At 35.5% G+C, this 19,554-nt stretch overlaps 1 protein-coding gene across 1 annotated transcript in view; it reads left to right on the top strand.

Moving 5' to 3' along the window:
• Positions 1-749: 749 nt before the first annotated feature.
• LOC120626792 (putative transporter svop-1) overlaps positions 750-19,554 on the top strand; it is a 36,117-nt gene continuing 17,312 nt past the window's right edge. Inside the window, exons 1-6 of the mRNA XM_039894535.1 lie at positions 750-1,074; positions 12,446-12,607; positions 15,061-15,223; positions 16,154-16,275; positions 17,205-17,449; positions 18,570-18,718. Of these exons, the coding sequence (XP_039750469.1) occupies positions 1,026-1,074; positions 12,446-12,607; positions 15,061-15,223; positions 16,154-16,275; positions 17,205-17,449; positions 18,570-18,718 (890 nt within the window). The 5' untranslated portion in view covers positions 750-1,025. The remainder of the gene's footprint in view (positions 1,075-12,445; positions 12,608-15,060; positions 15,224-16,153; positions 16,276-17,204; positions 17,450-18,569; positions 18,719-19,554) is intronic.

Raw genomic sequence — 19,554 nt, 5'->3', positions numbered from 1 at the left:
GTACAATAAAACTGCCCTGACTTCACATTCCACGCAGATATAACCTTGGACTCTTGTATTGGATAGAAGCAGGCGTTACTTTGCGGAAATCCATGATATATTATGAAAATTAAGCTTAATTTGCTATACTCCGCAAAAAGCAGGAGAATCTGTATGGTGTATTTATAATTCTTAAAATCCTTATTCTCCTAATTGTTGACTTAACAATTATTCATTTTAAAGTCAACATCTCCTGAGGATGCTCCGGTTTCGGAGCGAAACGTGCGTAGAGGGTACATTGATGAAGATCTGTTTTGGTGTGGAGATTGAAGAAATTAAAAAATTTCACCGTACAGATTCTCATGACTTTCGCGGAGTATAGAAAATTGAACTTTTTTTCATAAGCTGTGGTCCTGTCTGAAGGACGTTGCTGTTGTGATGTGGAGTTTGGTGTGGAGTATAAGGATTGGAGAAATTATAAATTACACCACACAGATTCTCCTGCTTTTCGCGGAGTATAGCAAATTAAGCTTAATTTTCATAATCGGACTCTTGTATTCATCATAATCATGTCAACCAATGGGCGTCTATTGCTGGAGATAGCTCTTTTTTAGTTCCAAACACTACAGTTTTTTGCCGCTTGGCTTCAGCCGCTCCGTTATAAGTTAATACAATGAATGATGTCTCTGATAATATAACAGAATTGATACCAAACTTATTAAAAGCTATTTATACACCCCGGAGAACTAGCCGAGTGACAGTTCCGCGGGGTCTTCTCTATCGCGCGGTGCTCGGTGATAATGTAGCAAAATTAACTATTACTTAATTATTTAATTTATTCATTAAAATTGAAACTTGTTGTCAAATAAAAAACTAGCGGTGCACAATGATGTTCTAGGTGAAATAAAATTTAAATCTATTTTATTAATTAATTAATTACTTTAATAAAATTTAAACTTGTGATAAAATAGGTTTAATTATTCGTGATTTATGTGTGACATTAACGAAGTGTGAGTTTTATTACAATAGTGTAATAAACTTTCAAAATGGTGGCCAAAAGTTGTGTGACATTCGAGGAAGCTTTGGATATGACGGGTGAGTTAAAAGTTTTATTATTTAAATTATTTACCCGCCAATCTACATTCGTACATCGTGGTGGTACTAAGCTCTCACCACTTTATCTTGTAATATTTTTTTTTATTGTACTATAAGTTGGCTATGATTGATAATTGCAATTTCCCCTGGTAGTTAACTGCGATGCAGCTTTCTGCTGGGCACAGGTTTTGTGTATCTGAGGTTTATTAAGTCAAAAGTCGAAGTCGAAAATTTCTTTATGATTCAATAACAAAAATTCAAAATTCAAAATTCATTTATTTCAAGTAAGCCTAATTTTTAAGCACTTTTGAAACGTCAAGTCAATCTGTTTGTAGTGACTCCACCACAGGTTAGGAAGGCAGATTCCACTGAGAAGAGCCGGCAAGAAACTCAGCAGATTTCTCTTTTCCAACATCATTTTATAGTTTAACAATCTTTAGAATTTTTCTGTTTTGTGGCCTGCTTCCAAGCAGCCTTGTCGTTAAGGAATTCATCAATCGTGTAGTAAACACAATTTTTTTAAATGTGTGATGCGTACATTACCAGAGAAATGTGTATATGGTAGTAAGATGATGGCGCAAACCATATTCATAAACTGCTTAAGATATCCTCCGAGGCATGGGGTTGGACACTTTAATGACTGGTGGGACAATCTAATTCAAAATTTATTTATTTCAAAATTCATTTATTTCAAGTACGCTTACTGTACCTAAAAGCACTTTTAAAAAGTCCAGTCTGCTCGTTTGTAGTGACTCTACCATCGGTTTGATAGGCAGAGTCTACCTGGAAAAGGCCGCCAAAAAAATCAGTTGGACTTTTCCAACATCAAATACTAAATCATTCATACTCTGATCATTTAACATTTTTTGCCTCTCTTGTGAAAGATGAAAGCCGGCCGCTACCAAGTTCAAAGCAATCTTGTCATTAAGATAATTCTAAAATAATATTTGTTTGGCGTTCAGCAATGGATCGCGCTATGGATCGCAACTACCTGGGTTAGATTCCCAGGCCGGGGCAAGAATGGGTGTTGGATTTTTATATTAAAACACTGAAATAGCTGAATCCCATGGGATATCAGAAATTCTACGCATACAAAGTAGGAGGCACCCGCTTATAAAACATAATAATATTATGTTCTTGCCAAAAGAAGGCGAGAATCTTGAAATAGAAATTGAAACCGGTCGAGTAAGCGGGTATTTTACCGACCATACCCTTAGTAAGAGCAGGCGAACGTCGCTTCGTCGTACCGTTTTCGAATATCGGACTCCCTCGATGGTAGATACTATTTTATGGACTCGTTTCTAGCTGCCAATTTTTATTTTACAATTTTAAAAGTTTAGATAAATGCTATGCTAGCTTTTATTTTATAAACATATAAAAATTCCGCTAAAAGAATTGACTGTGTTGATGAATTTTAACAATAAAATACCAATTGATCGATATCTTGAAGATGTTTCTGACAAAGTTCAGTTTGTATTAAACGTAAGTTTATAGAAAAGTCCTATCATAGTACGGACTACTTCAACGATAAAAAGGCTTGTGTGTAAATTATTGCTCTTACCAGGTTGCTTCTTAAATCGTTTTAAATGGCAATGTGAGATGGTGATAACAAAAACGACCGGGTTAGTTTGTTGTTGGCTTCTTCTAAGAATAGGGCGCGTTTGGGACCCTCTTTTGTTTTGAGTTGACGAATTTAGTTATAGCCCTACACTCACTTCTATGTCATATTTTACAAGTAATGTACGCTTCAAAAGTACCACATCTACGCACTGAATCTATGTGTCTATTTTAAAGAGAAAGAAAAAAGAAATATTTGACTTTGACTTTGACGTTTACAAAAATTTGTGACAGAGTTTTAAATAACAAATGGGTAAGGATAATAACATTTTTAATCTAACGTCACAGTATTTCGATTATCGAAAACGACTATCTCGAGCTTGCGAATCCTACACTAAGGGTTCAGTATTCAATAAAAAGGGTTGCCACATCATATTAAATAACTATCTCCTCGCAACTATCTCTATGGCGCGGCGGTACACGCTATTCGCCTTCAATGAGTGATTCAGGGTTTGACTCCCGCCTCGAATTTTCTTTTGAGAATTGACAATTAGGCTTAAATCAGGCTTCGGTTTTCCTTTCGTGGAGACCGAGTTCGAGCCCCGGCACGCGACACTGACTTTTCGGAGTTACGTGCGTTTTTAATTTAAGTGATTAAAATATCACTTGCTTTAAACGGTGAAACAAAACATCGTGAGGAAACCTGCATGCCTGAGAGTTCTCCACGCTATTCTCAAGGGCGTTTGAAGTCTACCAATCAAGGGCTAACTTGTAGTGGAATAAAAAAAAAATTGTTCGTACAAACGACTTAAAACGCGGGCGATGCGACTCGGTGGGTCTGGTGGTATTTTGTGTAGAATAGCGGATGTATGAACGACAAATATAAAGTTTGAATGGGCGTTTGATACCGCTGGTTTTCAATATAAATGCAGATAAATTTTTCGAAATATAAAGTGAGGTCATTGGCCTTAAAAACTTGATTCGTTAGTTGCTTTGATCTTTAGAAGTTTCACAGTAGTAAGTGATATCTCATTCTTAAGTACTTTTCAACTGTATGAATTCAGAAATTTACAATTTTAGTATTATAATTTACATTCATCTTTAGCAATATTGTAAATGCAATAGTGTGTCTGTTGGTTTGTTACCTAATTACTCGGCTAATTTGCTGCACCAATTTTGATGAAAAATAAAAACATTAAACTAAACTTAACAATAAACTTTGTTACCAATGTATAGTCCTGAAGGTTATATGATATTAATCATGTATCTAAATACAATCTCGCGGTAACGTAAGATCTGGAAAAACACTGTTCTTACGTGCACTTGTGAATTTTCCATAGTCTTGTAGAACCCTTCATTAGTGGCCAAGCGGTTTAGCGTTCCGGTACGATACTGCTTAAAAACCTTCTTCTTCTCTTCCTGCGCAAGTCTCCGTACGTGGTTGGCCTGAACCGTCCGTTGTACGTGCGTGTTTTATAAGGGGAGCCCTAGAATTGCAGGCTAACTTTTAGACGACTAAAAACGATACCTTTATTATTCGATAAAACTTTAAACTAACCCTATACTCGACTAGCTGTGCCCTTGCATTTTACGCGCGTAAACAACAACTTTATTGTTCTTCTACATAGTCTAAAAACTTTCTCAATAAATCAGCTAAAATAAACGTAAAGATTTTTTCTATTGTTTACTCCACTACAAGTTAGCCTTTGACTGGTGGGAAGTGATGATGCAGTCTAAGATGATAGCGGGCTAACATGTAAGGAAGTGTGGTAGTCATACCCCTAATTGGTTTCATCAACATCGCATCGGAACACTAAATCGCTTAGCGTCATAAGTCTTTGCCGGTAGGGTGGTAACTAGCCATGGTCAACGCCCCTACCACACCAGACCAGAGAAAGTTCAGAAATAATAAATTCCCATACTGCCCTTGTCGGGAATCGAACCCGGGAACTCCTATTTAAATTCGTCAAATACTCTTAATAAATCGTACTAGTAGTTCCAAATATACAAACAAACTTCTTTCAACATATTCAAATATGTCCAAAGAAGTTGCACACATACAAGTAGTATACAAACAAAATATTTAGCTTTGTGATACAGATAGTGAAGATAGCGATGCAACTTCTTCCAACGTGTTTCAAAATAGGACTAAGGTGTGTGCAAATAATAATCCTATCTTGCCCTTGGAGCTTTAATCACCCATTTTTTCAAATCTTCAAAAACTTAAACTTTTACGAATGAGCGTTTACGTAGCCTTGAACAGTCCACTGGTGGACTAAGACATGGTAGGTATATGGGTACTAAGATGACTGATGAATATTTTTATAAATATTATAAACAAATACTAATTAAATACATATAAACACCCAGACACTGAAAAACATTCATGTTCAACACACTAAGTTTTCCAGTTGTGGGAATCGAAGCCACGGCCTTGGACTCAGAAAGCAGGATCGCTGCCCACTGCGCCATTCGGCCGTCAAATATCGGTATCTAGCTCATGATGAACATTAGAAGTAAAAATAAACATGCAGGGCAATATACCAGGTTACATAAAATTCATAGTTCGTTTAAAGGAAATTGCATACAATTATACAATTAAACTACCCATTGTCATCTTGGAGATGTCTCTTAAAAGTCCAAAGTTTGTATTAAACGTAAGCTTATAGAAAAGTCCTACTATAGTATAAATGACTACGATAAAAATTAAATTAGATTAGAATTAGAATTATTGCTCTAACCAGGTTGCTCTTCTAATAATAAAAGACAATGTGAGATGGTGATAACAAAAAAAGAACACCCGGCTTATTTTGTTGTGGGCTTCTTCTTAGACCAAGACGCGTTTAGAACCCTTGTAGCTTTAGTTTTCAGTCTACGAACATGGTTAGTGCAAAAGTGCCATCTATGGGCCTACTTAAATAAAGTTATTTTTGACTTTGAATTGGATTTTTGATCTCGCAGTAGGTCGGTAGAAGTAGCAGAGGGTGTCTTTTTTTAAGAAGTTTTTCATTATAAATGATATCACTTCTATGTATCTGGCAGGACCTTACAAAATATACGTACGTACTGTACCTATATTTTGCAAGGTCGCTGTCCCCTTTTCTAAGTGACCTTGTATATAAATTACATATAATAAAACTAACTGAACGATATCCACACTTCAATTATATATTAGGATAGTTAAACTACAATTCCTGATTAAATAAATTACTCTAGGTAAAACACTTGGACCACCTTAAAACTAATAGGTTGGGGAAAAAGTCTTTTCGCATTATAACTTGTATGTATGAACTTGAAATAAAATATCTTTGGCTATACTATTTGTATCTGGGTGATTTCTGTATCATTAAAAGTTTAAATTTTAAAAGAAGATAATTCCAAATTTAAATCAGGAAAATGTGTAATTTTTATTTGTTTTTCGTACTGTGAAGATGAGTGAATCTATAAAAAGAAATTCGATACATTTTAAGATTTTATTATAAAAAAGGTAAAAATGCAACGCAAGCCGCGTTAAAAAATTGCGATGTTTATGGACCTAGTGCAGCTTCTGTGAGAGTTGTGTATGTATGTGAATGAATAAAAAATATTATATTCTTTTCTTTTATACATAAATACTCATGATACAGATAAACACACAGACACTGAAAAACAATAATGTTCATTACACACACATTTTCCAGTTTTGGGGATCGAACCCACGGTCGCTGCCCGCTGCGCCAGTCGGCCGTCAAGTCAATCAATCTAAATAAATATATTTTTGATAAGCATATAACTTAAAATACAATATCCAAATGTAATTTAATAAAATGGCTGTATGGATTTTAAGTCGCCTAGGTAACATCGTCCAATGTTAATGCTTGTATGTTTGGCTTGTTTTAATGATAATTTCGCTTTGATATGACAAAATATAAACCTAACCTCACTTTGATAATATGACTTTGATAATCTTAATATATATAAATCTCCTGTCACGATGTTTGTCCGCGATGGATACCTAAACTACTTAACCGATTTTAAATTAAATTGGCACACCGTGAGCAGTCTGGTCCAACTTAAGAGATCGGATACCTTAAATCTTTAATTATAGTCGCAATTTTATTTTATTGCATTTTATTTGTCTATAATTATTTGACAGTCACATGTTATATATATATATATTTATACTACTATACTCATTTAAGGCTTAGCGATACTGAATACTTTAAAAACAAAATCAAACGCAGACGAAGTCGCGGGCAACAGCTAGTATGATTATATTTTTTTCTCCCTACTTTATTTGACTGTCTTTGATTGACATTTCTGTTAGTCTAGTTTAGTACTACAAGTATTAGAAGTTTTATTCGTGAACGTGTATCTTAGCTCCGGGTCCAGAACTATACGAGAGCTCGCCATTCTCCTTAGAATTCAAATTGATACATTAGTGTTTAAAATAATTAATCTTCGGTTACTTTTAATGGAATAAAGAGGGAAACATAACTGTGAATTGATATTTCTGAATTGGCTTACATTCATGACAATTCAGTTATATTTAAATCTCTCAGCTAAACTAAATTGAAGCCTAAAAATGTCTCTATCCTCTTTTGGAACATCCAGAGCGAGAAAGACAGCACTACTTTTAGACCTGAGGACTGCGAGGTCCCCATTCCAGCACCTTGGGACCCCAAAGTCTATCGGTTCTCCGAGCTTCGTGCCCTTCTTATTGCCACTTTAGCTTTGCAACTCGATGGGCTATATAAGTAACTCTGATTCTTCCACAGAGCTCCTCATACCTGATTCGATCACATAGACGTACTCCAAGCATAGCCGCTAAGTGACCGTGTGTGTCTTATGAGACTCATGTTTTTTTAATATTAAATATTAAAAAAACGAAGGCCATGCATATTCATTCTGTACACAATAAAGCAGAATATAAAGCTCATATAGTTGCGCATGCGCACGACTGCTTGCACGGCAAGATACAAAATTGCATTTGTACCTATATAGATATGGTTGAGGAGCATATGTATATTGGTCTCAAAATTGACTTTCGTTTTAATTGGCAACCCAAAAGGCTGAGAGCTATATTAAGTAGGTTATACATACTCAAATATAAACTTCCTTACAAGACGCTGAGATTACTGTACTTGGCACTAGCAGACTCAATAATTGGATACGGTCTGAGTAGTTATGGTAGAACATATAAAACATATATTACCCGAATATACAACTTACAACTAAAAATGTTAAAAACCATAGTACCTAAAAAATCAAACTAAAATATTCAAAGGAATGCCATGAATTATTCACATATTGTAAATTATTGCCAGTGCAGAGCAAAGTTACGTTAGCTGTACTTAAGGAAGAATTTGGTAATATACAACATCTTAGACGTAAAGGGCGAGATGGTAATTTTCGGAAACTGCCTAGTTATAAAAAGTTTATTCTACCGAAAACACATAATGTGTACGGAAGAAGGAATTATAAATACATATTACCCAAAATTTATCTCCCACCTGCTTTGCAATGTGTAAATGGAAAAAAACATATATTTTTAAGAAATTGTAAAAGACATTTTTTAGCTAATAGTTCAAAAATGCCACTGTTTGATTAAGATTGTCTAAATATTTTTACATTAAGATTAAGTAGTTGAATAAATTTTTCTTTTTTTTAAGATATACACTTGCGAACCTGCCATCCCCACCATAAACGCATAGTTTCTAAGGGGATGGATAATTATGTTGGAAAAATATTTGTTACTTTTATTTTGAACAATAAATTAAAAATAAATATTGTCTACAACATTATTAAGTCGGCGCCAAGTAAAATGTAGAAAGTTACTATGTATAGAAAATAATATAATAATTATGATTTGTTAAGTTTATTTATTTATAAATTTAATTATCTAATGTTTATATGTATACATTACATACATAAATTATATTTTTTATAATAAAACAATCATTCAATTTATAAAAATGGTTGATTTATTTTAAATAACCTATATTATTCTAACGGCTTATTGCCATAATCTAAGCAGAACAATTGGCCCCAAAGGTGAAACAACTCACCTCAAAGCGACTGAATGTTCCGCTCCAAAATTTGGCAGATTTACTGCCAAATTTTTGCTTTAGGAAAAAAAACACTATTGAGATTATAAAAAAAAATTATTGTGTTATTGGAAAATCGGAATATTTATCCCCGCTCTTCCCTACAGATTAACTTATTGAGACTATAAGTATGCATTTAAAAAATATGGCACGGGAGGTTAAGTAGGTTTAGGAGAGGGGGTTAAGCAAAATCTCACGACATCTTACCAGGGGAAGACATCACATGAATCACAAGCCCATAGCAAGTCACTGCTGGACTGGCCTCTCCTAGAGGCAGGGTTTGTCCATAATAACCACGCTGGACAGACGGGTACAGTATTCTCAATTATATTCCCTAAGTCGCCTCGTACGACACCCGCGGAAAAAGGAAGCGTGAGACGGCATAAAAGCAGACGTTACTTAATCCATGATAATATATTGTGAACATTAAAGTCTTTAAAATTATTCATTGTAAAGTCAGAGGAGAGGATGCCCCGGTTTTGGAGCGAAACGTGCGTAGGGGGTACATTGCCGTAGATGTGTTTGGTGTGGAGTATGAGGATTGAAGAAATTATAAATTACATCATACAGATTCTCCTGCTTTTCGCGGACTATTATAGCAAATGAAGCTTAATTTTCATAACAACTATTATTCATATGACTCTTTAGCCATTAGTGTAATGAGACAAACAGTAATACAATTAACAAAGTTTAATAGTCGGGTAAGGTTAGATGTTTGTGTCATTTGGAAAACCCACTCGTCAAACAGGGCAATTTGGAAAGGTTGCTTATTTTATAATAATGACTATTCTGTTATACACGAATCATCTTTATTAATATTATAAAGACAGAAGTGCGTTTGGTTGTTTATGTGTCCTTGCCTAACGCCCGAATTAATAATAATAAATAAATAAACTACGACAATACACACATCGCCATCTAGCCCCAAAGTAAGCGTAGCTTGTTTATGGTTACTGAGATGACTGATGAATATTTTTATGAATAATATACATAAATACTTATAATATACACATAACCACCCAGATACTAAAAACATAAATGTTCATCACACACACATTTTCAAGGTGTGGGAATCGAACCCACGGCCTTGGACTCAGAAAGCAGGGTTGCAGCCCACTGCACCAATCGGCCGTCAAACTAAGTTGATTATTTGCATAAAGTTAGTTGAAAAGACGGAGAGTATCATAGGCTAGTATTTATCCCACAAAACTAAAAGTTCCCACGGGATTTCTGAAAAAAAAAACCATAATAAATGCCTACAAAAGATCTATGCTCGGCAGTGGACGTATATTGTTTCACTTGATAGAAAGAAAGAAAGAAAAGAAAGAAAAATCGTATTTATTGTCACACATTTGTGTAAAATGTTACATTAATTGTGAAATAAAATAATTGTTAAAGTATAAAAATTAAAAAAAAAAATGTGTGACAAAGGAGCTGGTTCAGTATAGCTGCAAACTAAAACGCTCAGCACTGGTTTTCAGCCAGCTCCATTATCTTCGTCGTCACTGAATCCTCGCAACTAAACAATAACAAAATAATCATAAAAAAGAACAATAACATAGAATATACTATATAAACAAACAAAAGATATTTTTCATTAAAACAAACTTATTTACATCGAGAAATACAAAATCATCAAAGAGGTAATAATAAACAAAATCTAAAATTATGAAATTAATAAACTTGAAAAACTAAAAAAAAAAGTAAAAAAGAAAAAACTAAAAATGTAAAATCAAAAATTAAATGTAATGTGAGTGTCTTTAATGTGAAATAAAGGAAAAATTATATAAAAGTACTAAAAGGTGGGAAAAGTAATAATTTGTTATTTTTTATTTATTTAGTTTTTTATTTACTGGTGGTTATTAAGATTTTTTGTACAATAATTTAAAGAATTTTTTAACTCTATTTGTAGACGTTGATGAAGTACAATGAAAAATAAGTTTAATTTGCTATGCTTTGCGAACAGTGGCGTGCATAGAGGGCAAATGATATCAAATGAAGAAAATATTCAGTACGAGTTATAAAAAACTATAGGATAGGCATTGTAAGAGTTATAAAAAGCCTACAATTAAGTACCTATTCATAACTCGATTATCTTCATTATGTATCAACTGCATGTCCTGTGCATACCCTCTATGAACGCCACTGTCTGCAAAAAGCAGGAGAATCCATGCGGTGCGGTTTATAATTTCTCTGATCAATATACTCCGCACCAAACAGTTTCGCTAATAAATAGTTATAGTAATATATAGTTTGTAAATTGGAGAGTCGTATCTATTTCATCGTAATGCCTTTAGAATGCTGGCACTGCTTACCCACGTTCTTTTCATCAAGGATGCTATTCGTTTTCTTCTGATGCCAAAAAAAGTTATCAGTATGAGCCCTTAAGAACATTTCAGATGCACTACAATAACGTGGTAAGCCTAACAGCATTTTGAAACCATCGTTATACTGAACTCGTAGGGCGTTTAGCGACGCCTGTGTATAGCTGGACCACAGGGATCCCGTGTAAAGATTTGACAAAAGGCTTTGAATAAACTAACTTTTGCTTCATGGCTACAACAGGCAACATATTACAGCGCACCGCTAAAGCCCTGAACTCTCGTTCAATTTAATAAAATAATATAATAGGATTATAGTATATTGTGCAACTAGTGCGACAAGTTGTCGATTGCCCACGAAAGCGAAGTTGAACGCACGAGAGAAGCGAGTGCGGTCACTCGCTTGAGTGGGTATTCGATGTCGCACTTGTTGCACATACTATTTTGTATTACTCATGCGGGGAAAGTATCTTGAAGCTCGCTGTTGCGGTTGAAAAAGAACCGTTTGCCCATTTTAAACAAGAATAATTTGAGTGCGACAAACTGCACGTGCGAGTAAACTTGTCGCACTCAAATTATTCTTGTCGCACTCAAATTTTAAAATGGGCAAATGGTTCTCTTTCAACCGCAACAGCGAGCGTCAAGATACTACTTTCCCCGCATGAGTGATACAAAATAAATAATATCGATACGACATCAGTTGTTGAGTATTCCCGATTCCTGAACGAAAACTGTAGGTCTTGGTAGGAGGAATGTCGATGTCAGTGGGAAAAAAGGGGAATAAGGGGGAATGAACCGGTGATGGTGGAAAAACAACCATGGTTAAAACTCAAAAGTACAGTTGGTAGAAGTTTAAAAGGTCATTCTGTTCTCTTACACCTAATAATGAGAAGATGTAATTGTTTATAAGGGAAGTAAAACGAACAACCAGTTTAATTGCGAATCATTGAATCATTTCTTTCTTACAAACCACAAGTTGCTAACGAGATTGGAGATGAGTATTAACACATTTACATTAAACCTAGTTGCTAGAAGCTGTTATAAGCACCATTGTGACCAAATAATATTAACGGTTAAAGTTTAGACATGATAATTAAACTTTATAAAACTATTCAAACCTATTAAGTAAGCAATAAATAATAAGTACCTGCTTTATATAAAGCGAAAGTAAAGTATTAGTATGAAAAATGTTTAGTAGGTAACTAAAATAAATCTCGAGGTACAAAGTAAATAAATAACTCTTAAATATGTGCACTGTATTTTACTTATGAGAGCCTAACCCAATATTTCTAACAATTGATTGGCGAAGTCAGGTGAAGATGTTCTGTACCTATTTTCGCAGATCCATATACCCCCAATTTACTCGTATGACAGTTTCTCATAAATATTTTTTGTCTTTGTCCATAGGTTTCGGGAAGTTCAACTTCCTGGCGATGCTGGTGACCATAAGCCTCATCACGAGCATGGCGTTCGAGATCATGTCGGTGGCATACCTGGTGCCCGCCAGCGCGTGTGACCTCAACACCACGGTGTTCCAGCAGGGACTGATGGCTGGGATGCCACTTTTAGGTACGTTGTTGCATCATTCTAACCATATCCAACATAGGAGATGGGTGATAACGACCAAGACACCATGAGTTCTTTGCATCGTATGGAAACTCATAGAATATACTCAAGACTGAAGTGTGTCGATAAAGCTCTCGTAATTACATCAAAACTAGCTATTCCCGTGGAAACCGTTGGTTTTCCTCAGATAAAAAGTAGCCTATGTTACTCTCAGTCCTTTCAACTAACTTTATGTTGTTTGGTTGCGTAGTTCGGGCGTAAAGGAATGAGAAGCAAACAGACTGTCGCATTTATACTATTAAGTACACCAACCAATACAATGTAATTTGGCTGTGAATCAAACGAATTTTAATAGTATCTTGAATACTATTTATATTTTTTTATTAATAAAATAAGAATTATTAGCGCATTTGTCAAAATACAGAAAAAATTGGATAATATCATAATTTTAATTATTCACCCACTTTAGGAAATTACTATAACATAGGGTTTTATAACATAAGACTCACCTATGTAATTTCGAAGTGATAATCGATTATAATCCACCGTAAGATGCTGGGTGGTGACGGCAGATCAGAATACAGTTGTTATAACCGCTCCAGCTCCAGCGGGTGTCGTACGAGGCGACTAAGGGAATAAAAACCAAAAACCTATAATAGTCCATTACTGGTTTGAAACGCCTCTCTCAAACAGGGGGTTTGGCAATAATGACCGCGTAGTAGTATCACAGAGGACGTTGCTCCCCGTTCTCCATTATATTTCCTTAACGCCTCGTACGACATCCCCGGGAAGAGGAGGGTTGCAGCTGCATTCTGAACTGCCGTCACCACACGATGAGTTTGATGCGAGGAAGAACTTCTACCAAAGGGTCCGGAATGAAATAATGCGGACATCATGCACAACCTTAACCATTTGAACCTATAATTGGCAGAAATGCCACCAGCAAAAACATTTCCAAGGAGAGTTGACGTCAGGAGTTCCGTCGCAAACAAAATCTGTCTTCACGGACACGTACATGTTGTTTTAACCGAACATAATGTAGCGGTAAGATCTGGGAAGAAAAAAAAGTATTATTCCACTGTTGTTGGTCCCAATAGCCGTTAATGTTTTTGTCTTTCGAAATTAAAATTAAATACAACTCTGTCAATTATAATTCTAGCAAACAAGGCTTAATCAGCATTAATTGTCAAGATAGCAATGGTCTGTCTTGATATTAAAAAGGTCAGAGTTGAAGTATGTGATGAATACACGTCTAACAACTTGCGATTTTTCGTTATATAGTTTGAATATTTTGCGAAGTACACAATAAGTTTTAGTTTATTAACATCGCAAAATGCTAATGACGACGACGGTTTGAAGTAGCGCAATTAATAGTGAGGTTACGTGATCTATGAAAGGGGTTGTTGAAAATGTATCCCGAAGTCAGTCAGTCGTCCTGATTATCCGAATTATGTCATTTAAAGATCCGAAAAAAAATTGGTTGCCTTTAAAGTCGGTATACGGGCGAAAGTTTTACGTGACAACGACTTTGAGTGCTAAAATAATTTTAATGTGAATATTCATTCGTATAGTAGGAACAAGGATGAAATAATAGTAACAATTTAAAACATTTATTTATACAAAGAATTATATTTAAAACATTAATTTATACAAAGAATCTCGCACTGAATTTCATATTAACAAAATTTTATTTTTACCTTTACACATACATACGTATTTATATACAAATATACATACAATAACTTGCAATACATTTGCGTACAATGAAACAGCGTTTACTACAAAGGGACGCGTGCCTTTCACTTTTTATGTCTGTCTCTCTCGCTCTTAGGCGGGCTAACCATGCCCGAGTGGAAGGGACGCGTGCCTCTCACTCGCTCTCATTGTGAGCGCATAACGTGAGCTTAGCGTAACGCAGTTTCTTGAAGTGTCACCCGGCAAACCAATTTATAAGACGTTGTCACGTCAAAACCTTATATCCGTGGTTTGGAGAGATCTCTAAGAAAGGAAGAAAGGAGCAAGTCCTAAGTTTCTTGCCGGCTTCTAATCATTAGAATCTGACTTCCGAAACAATGTTAGAGTCATTACAAACAGGCAGATTAGACATTTCAAATGAGATCAAAAGTACTTGTTATCCATTAATTTACAGTGTGAACTTGAATTTGGAGCTGTCGATGTCGGTCTATATCCCAGTATAGAAAATATCTCTAAAAAATTGATTATCAATTGATTCAGTAATCAATTCTTCTTTCTTTTTCTCTCTTTTTTTCGTTTTCTTATCCTTATCCCACTCGAACCAGGTTTTGGCATATTTTTTACAACCAACAGCTGCCTGTTTATTGTCAACCCTCCTTTGGAATAATTAATCATAATTTTCGTACCCCTTCTACTAACTGCTAAGCAGATCTTGACTTAGATATCTATGTACCACATATAAATGTCTTGTTACATTGCAGGTATAATTGCTACATCACATTTCTGGGGATACCTGGCGGATACGCAAGGCAGAAGGAAGATTCTATCATTATGTATGTTTCTCGCCTTCCTCACCGGCGCTTCAGCTGCATTGTCTACAAATTGGATTGCGTTCAGTGTTCTGAAGTTCTTGTCATCTAGTGCGTAAGTTGAAGTGTGTTTGACTTTAGTACGCTTAGTACCTAAAAGATTTGCTTGTTTGCAATCGAGGTGTTATTCAGGCGCACAGAATTAAGAAAATATAGATCATCAGCCATTATTGAATGCAGTTATTTGTGTTCAAAAACAGCAAATTCGCTCCGCAAACTTCTCACTTCACAACCGCGGATTGTTGCTAGCTCAGGCACTTTTCCCATTTTATGGTAAACGTTTGGCACACTAGAGGTAAAATAATTATTGTCAACTTCTAAATGAAGTGACTAACCGCATGTTCGAGAAACACTTCTAAAGTGGATTGGTTTTTGATGCTTCAATATTAGTAGTGTACACGGTTTCTGAATGTTTTTAATTATGTATTCTGTCGTATCAAAAGTCCATACCTTTAAATTAAAAAGGACGTTTTAGAGTCGCAAAGCCTGTCTGTACTGCTGATTTTTATTTTACAAGCGTTCTGCGGGTAGCCCCAGCTCATAAATTGTGGGCCAACTGAACCTTAAAAAAAATTTAATACAAATACCCATTTTATTCTTTCACTTAAGTTTTTTTTTTTATTAATTGATTGATACATTTCGACGCACAAGTGACTTCATATTTAATGCTGTCCGCCAAACTGGACAGCCACAGACAGTTTGATGGTTAGTTGGCGCTCTTATCCTATAAATTAAACCTAATGCACCTAATGCACCCAATCTAGGACTAGACAGATTGCGAGGTTGGGTTTTGAGGCTGAGCCTGGAGGATGGAAAGTCGCATTGTGTCCCCTCCCCCTGCGCCCGGGAGATCAAGTTAATTCGACCACGGACCTCCCAAAACCTCCTCGGGAATAAAAAATGATTAAGGCTCCGCGTTGTTTACAAAATTTCCCCATAAATATATTTAAGTTTAAACTATTTTAAACTTATTTTTTCTTCACAGAGTCGCAGGAACTTATGCATTGGCCCTGACTCTGTTAAGCGAATGCACGCCGAAAAATAGAAGATCCATTTTGGTGGCTTCAACATCTACGATATATCTAAGTGCCACAGGCGTAATGGCAGGTAATATTGTAAAACTTAACCATATAATTCTTATTTAAAGACGACTTCTCTCGCAGCAGAGATCGCTGTGGGAGGGCCAACAATTTGGGAATTTATAATTTCTGAATTTTCTGCGGTCTGGTTAGGTTAGGACGCCTTTGGACGTGGTTACTTACCACCCCAACCGCAACAGAGTGCCGCTATGCGATTTCGCGTAGAAACCAATTAGTGTATGGGTTTAATATAACTGCCATACCCCCAAAAAAGTATCCTGTTACCTTAGACTGCATCATCTCTTACCGGCAGGTAAGATTGCACCGAAATAATACTTTACAGACTTTAGAGGTACATTTTGTACTGTCTTTAAGACTTATCGTTAAACCAAAAACCTAATAGTTTCTTAGTAAACCACTGCCGTTATTTTTACTGAAAGAAATCATATACAGCCTATTACATGCAAAATTAAAATCATGTGACTCCGGTCACTTTATGAGGTACGCGTCGCGTAGCATAGGTACTATGCTCGTGTCAGTCTTTTATCTTCAATAGGGTTGTCATAAGTAAACACTTAGAATGTTTGGAATTCGTTTGTTGGGAAAATAAATATGCTTCTTTTGATTTAATGTTTTTACAATAATAATAATAAATATACTACGACAATACACACATCGCCACCTAGCCCCAAAGTAAGCGTAGCTTATCAATTATATATACATAAATACTTAGAAAATACACCCAGACACTGAAAAACACTTAATGCTCATCACACAAATTTCCAGTTGTGGGAATCGAACCCACGGCCTTGGACTTAGAAAGCAGGGTCGCTGCCCACTTCGCCAGTCGGCCGTCTTTACAGGGGTCCTTATGTAATATATTTATGCATTCTAATATGGCCTAAATCTAAACGTCAGAATTACTTTGTTTTGATTTTCTTAATCATTTCTTTTCAGTACTATCCATCCCTGTCTTACAACTGAGCTTCTCACACCACCTCCCACTCTTGGATATAACATTCGTCCCATGGCGTCTCCTGAATTTAATATTTTCAATGCCATGCGCTCTCGCAGCAGTTGGAGTTTACTTATCTTACGAGAGTCCCAGGTACCTACTAAGCGTTGGTGATGATGAGAAGGCTCTAGAGGTGTTGAAAGCTTTCTTTGTTATCAATACAGGGAAAAGTGCTGATGAATACAATGTAAGTATTACCAAAATTCAAAATTCAAAAAATTCATTTATTTTAAGAAGCCTAATATAAGCACTTTTAAAACGCCAAGTCTGTCTGTGTGTAGTGACGAAGGAATTACTAACACACTTTTAAAGGAATCTGTACGAATTGTTGTTATGATATGTATTATTATGGAGATGTCTCTTAAAAAGTTCAAAGTTTGTATTAAACGTAAGCTTATAGAAAAGTCCTATTATAGTATAAAGGACTACGTAAACGATAAAAAAGCTTGGGTGTAAATTATTGCTCTAACCAGGTTGCTCTTCTAATAATTTAAAATGACATTGTGAGATGGCGATAACAAAAAAAAAAAAAAACACCCGGCTAAGTTTGTTGTGGGCTTCTTCTTAGACCGGGACGCGTTTGGAACCCTCGTAGCTTTAGTTTTAAGTTTACGAATGTGGTTATCGCCATCATCTCACTACCGTGTAATTCTTATGTACGCATCAAAAGTGCCACCTGTGGGCCTACTTGAATAAAGATATTTTTGACTTTGACTTTGACTTTATTTTATGCTGTCTGTGCACCTAAATGGCTGACCTATGAACAGTTCTAACACGTTTTGCAAGTGTGTACATTCGGTCATTATCTTGCCACCACCAACGACGTCAGTTGGTTAAAGCATCTTTCCGTTTTTAACAAAAAGACGAGTTTAGGAATTCGGATGTTTGGTTTTTTATATATTTGATAATAGCTCCGTCCGATATAGAAAGATTTACAAATTGTATTTTGAAATAGTCCCATTTAAATTTCACATAGATCTGACAAAGAGTTTCGTAGACAGACATAAGACCGATCTCGCTTCAAAATAGATAGCAAATCCAACCACGCATTGTTTACGCAGTGTTACAACATAAAATAATGCCTTTACACTCGACAGAGTTACACAATATTATAAAGATGTTTTCAGTTTATTAGTACAACGACATATTGTATCAAAGGTAATTGCATATTTTTACGCAACTAGAAGCTAGTTACAGCACTTAGTATTCAAGCTTGATTCATACAATTAAATATTTACTTTTTAAATAGTACATTTATTTCAGAAGTCAGTAATGTTTGTTAAAATTTTATATCTTGTATCACACAGGTAGGATCATTAGTTTTGGGTGAAGATACAGGAAAGTCGGTGAAAGGACTTTGGGCGTCTATCATCTCCCAGACAGTGCCACTACTGAAACCGCCTCTTTTGAAGAATACAGTGATTCTTTCGATATTGTTCGTTATAGTTTATGTTGGGTGAGTATATTTATAGTTCTGGGATATAAACTTATTTTTGCGTGCTCTATTAAAATCAGACCAGAGGGTATTTTTCAGAATGAAAAACGCAGACCTGTGCTGACACAGGATATGCAGCCATTAAATATTTCGGGAGACTCGTGTTTTTCTTTTTGGCGTTTTGGATCGTTCTCTAGAGGGTCAGGGAGTGAAATGCGAGGTTTTGAAGAATAAGATCATATTGTCATAGTTTATAAAGTAATTTAATAAATAAAATGATATTTTTATGGTACGTTTATTTGCATCTTTAATATAATACTTCAGTTCTAATACTTTTCTAAGTTATGTGCGTTTTATCATAATAATAATCGTCGTTTCAGTCAATGGTCTTCTCGCGAAAAGCTTCGACCAACATCTTAAGAAGCTTTCGCTTGGTTGTTGGATCAAGGGTCGGATACAGAAGGCAGTAGTCTTTGAAACGGCGCGTATTGTGAGGAGGTTCCTCACTCTGGAGCCCTGACCGCCGGTTGCTTGGGCATTCAAAAGTCCCGCCAGCGGAGGGTGGATGTTTTTTTAAAAAAAAAATTAATAGTGTTTTTTATTTTATTTTTAAGCATTGTTAAGAATTAAACAAAAATGAAAAAGAATAAATGATAGTGTGGAGGATCGTAGACGAGTCCAATCCACAGTAGTGAAATAAAACAACAAGGTGTAGTCGTTTTACCGGAGATGCGTTCGCTTCAGAGTCAGCGAGTGAAGTGCGTGATTTGACCGCGTGAGGCGGGGTTTTATGCTCACAGAAGCGCGCGCATATCGGTATCTTTATTAGAGTATGAGACAAGGATGCAAATACAGGT

This window comes from Pararge aegeria, chromosome 10, assembly GCF_905163445.1.
Source record: "Pararge aegeria chromosome 10, ilParAegt1.1, whole genome shotgun sequence".
Taxonomy (NCBI): Eukaryota; Metazoa; Arthropoda; class Insecta; order Lepidoptera; family Nymphalidae; genus Pararge; species Pararge aegeria.
The sequence above is the reverse complement of the archived record's forward strand: the minus strand, read 5'-3'. Positions and strand labels throughout refer to the sequence as shown.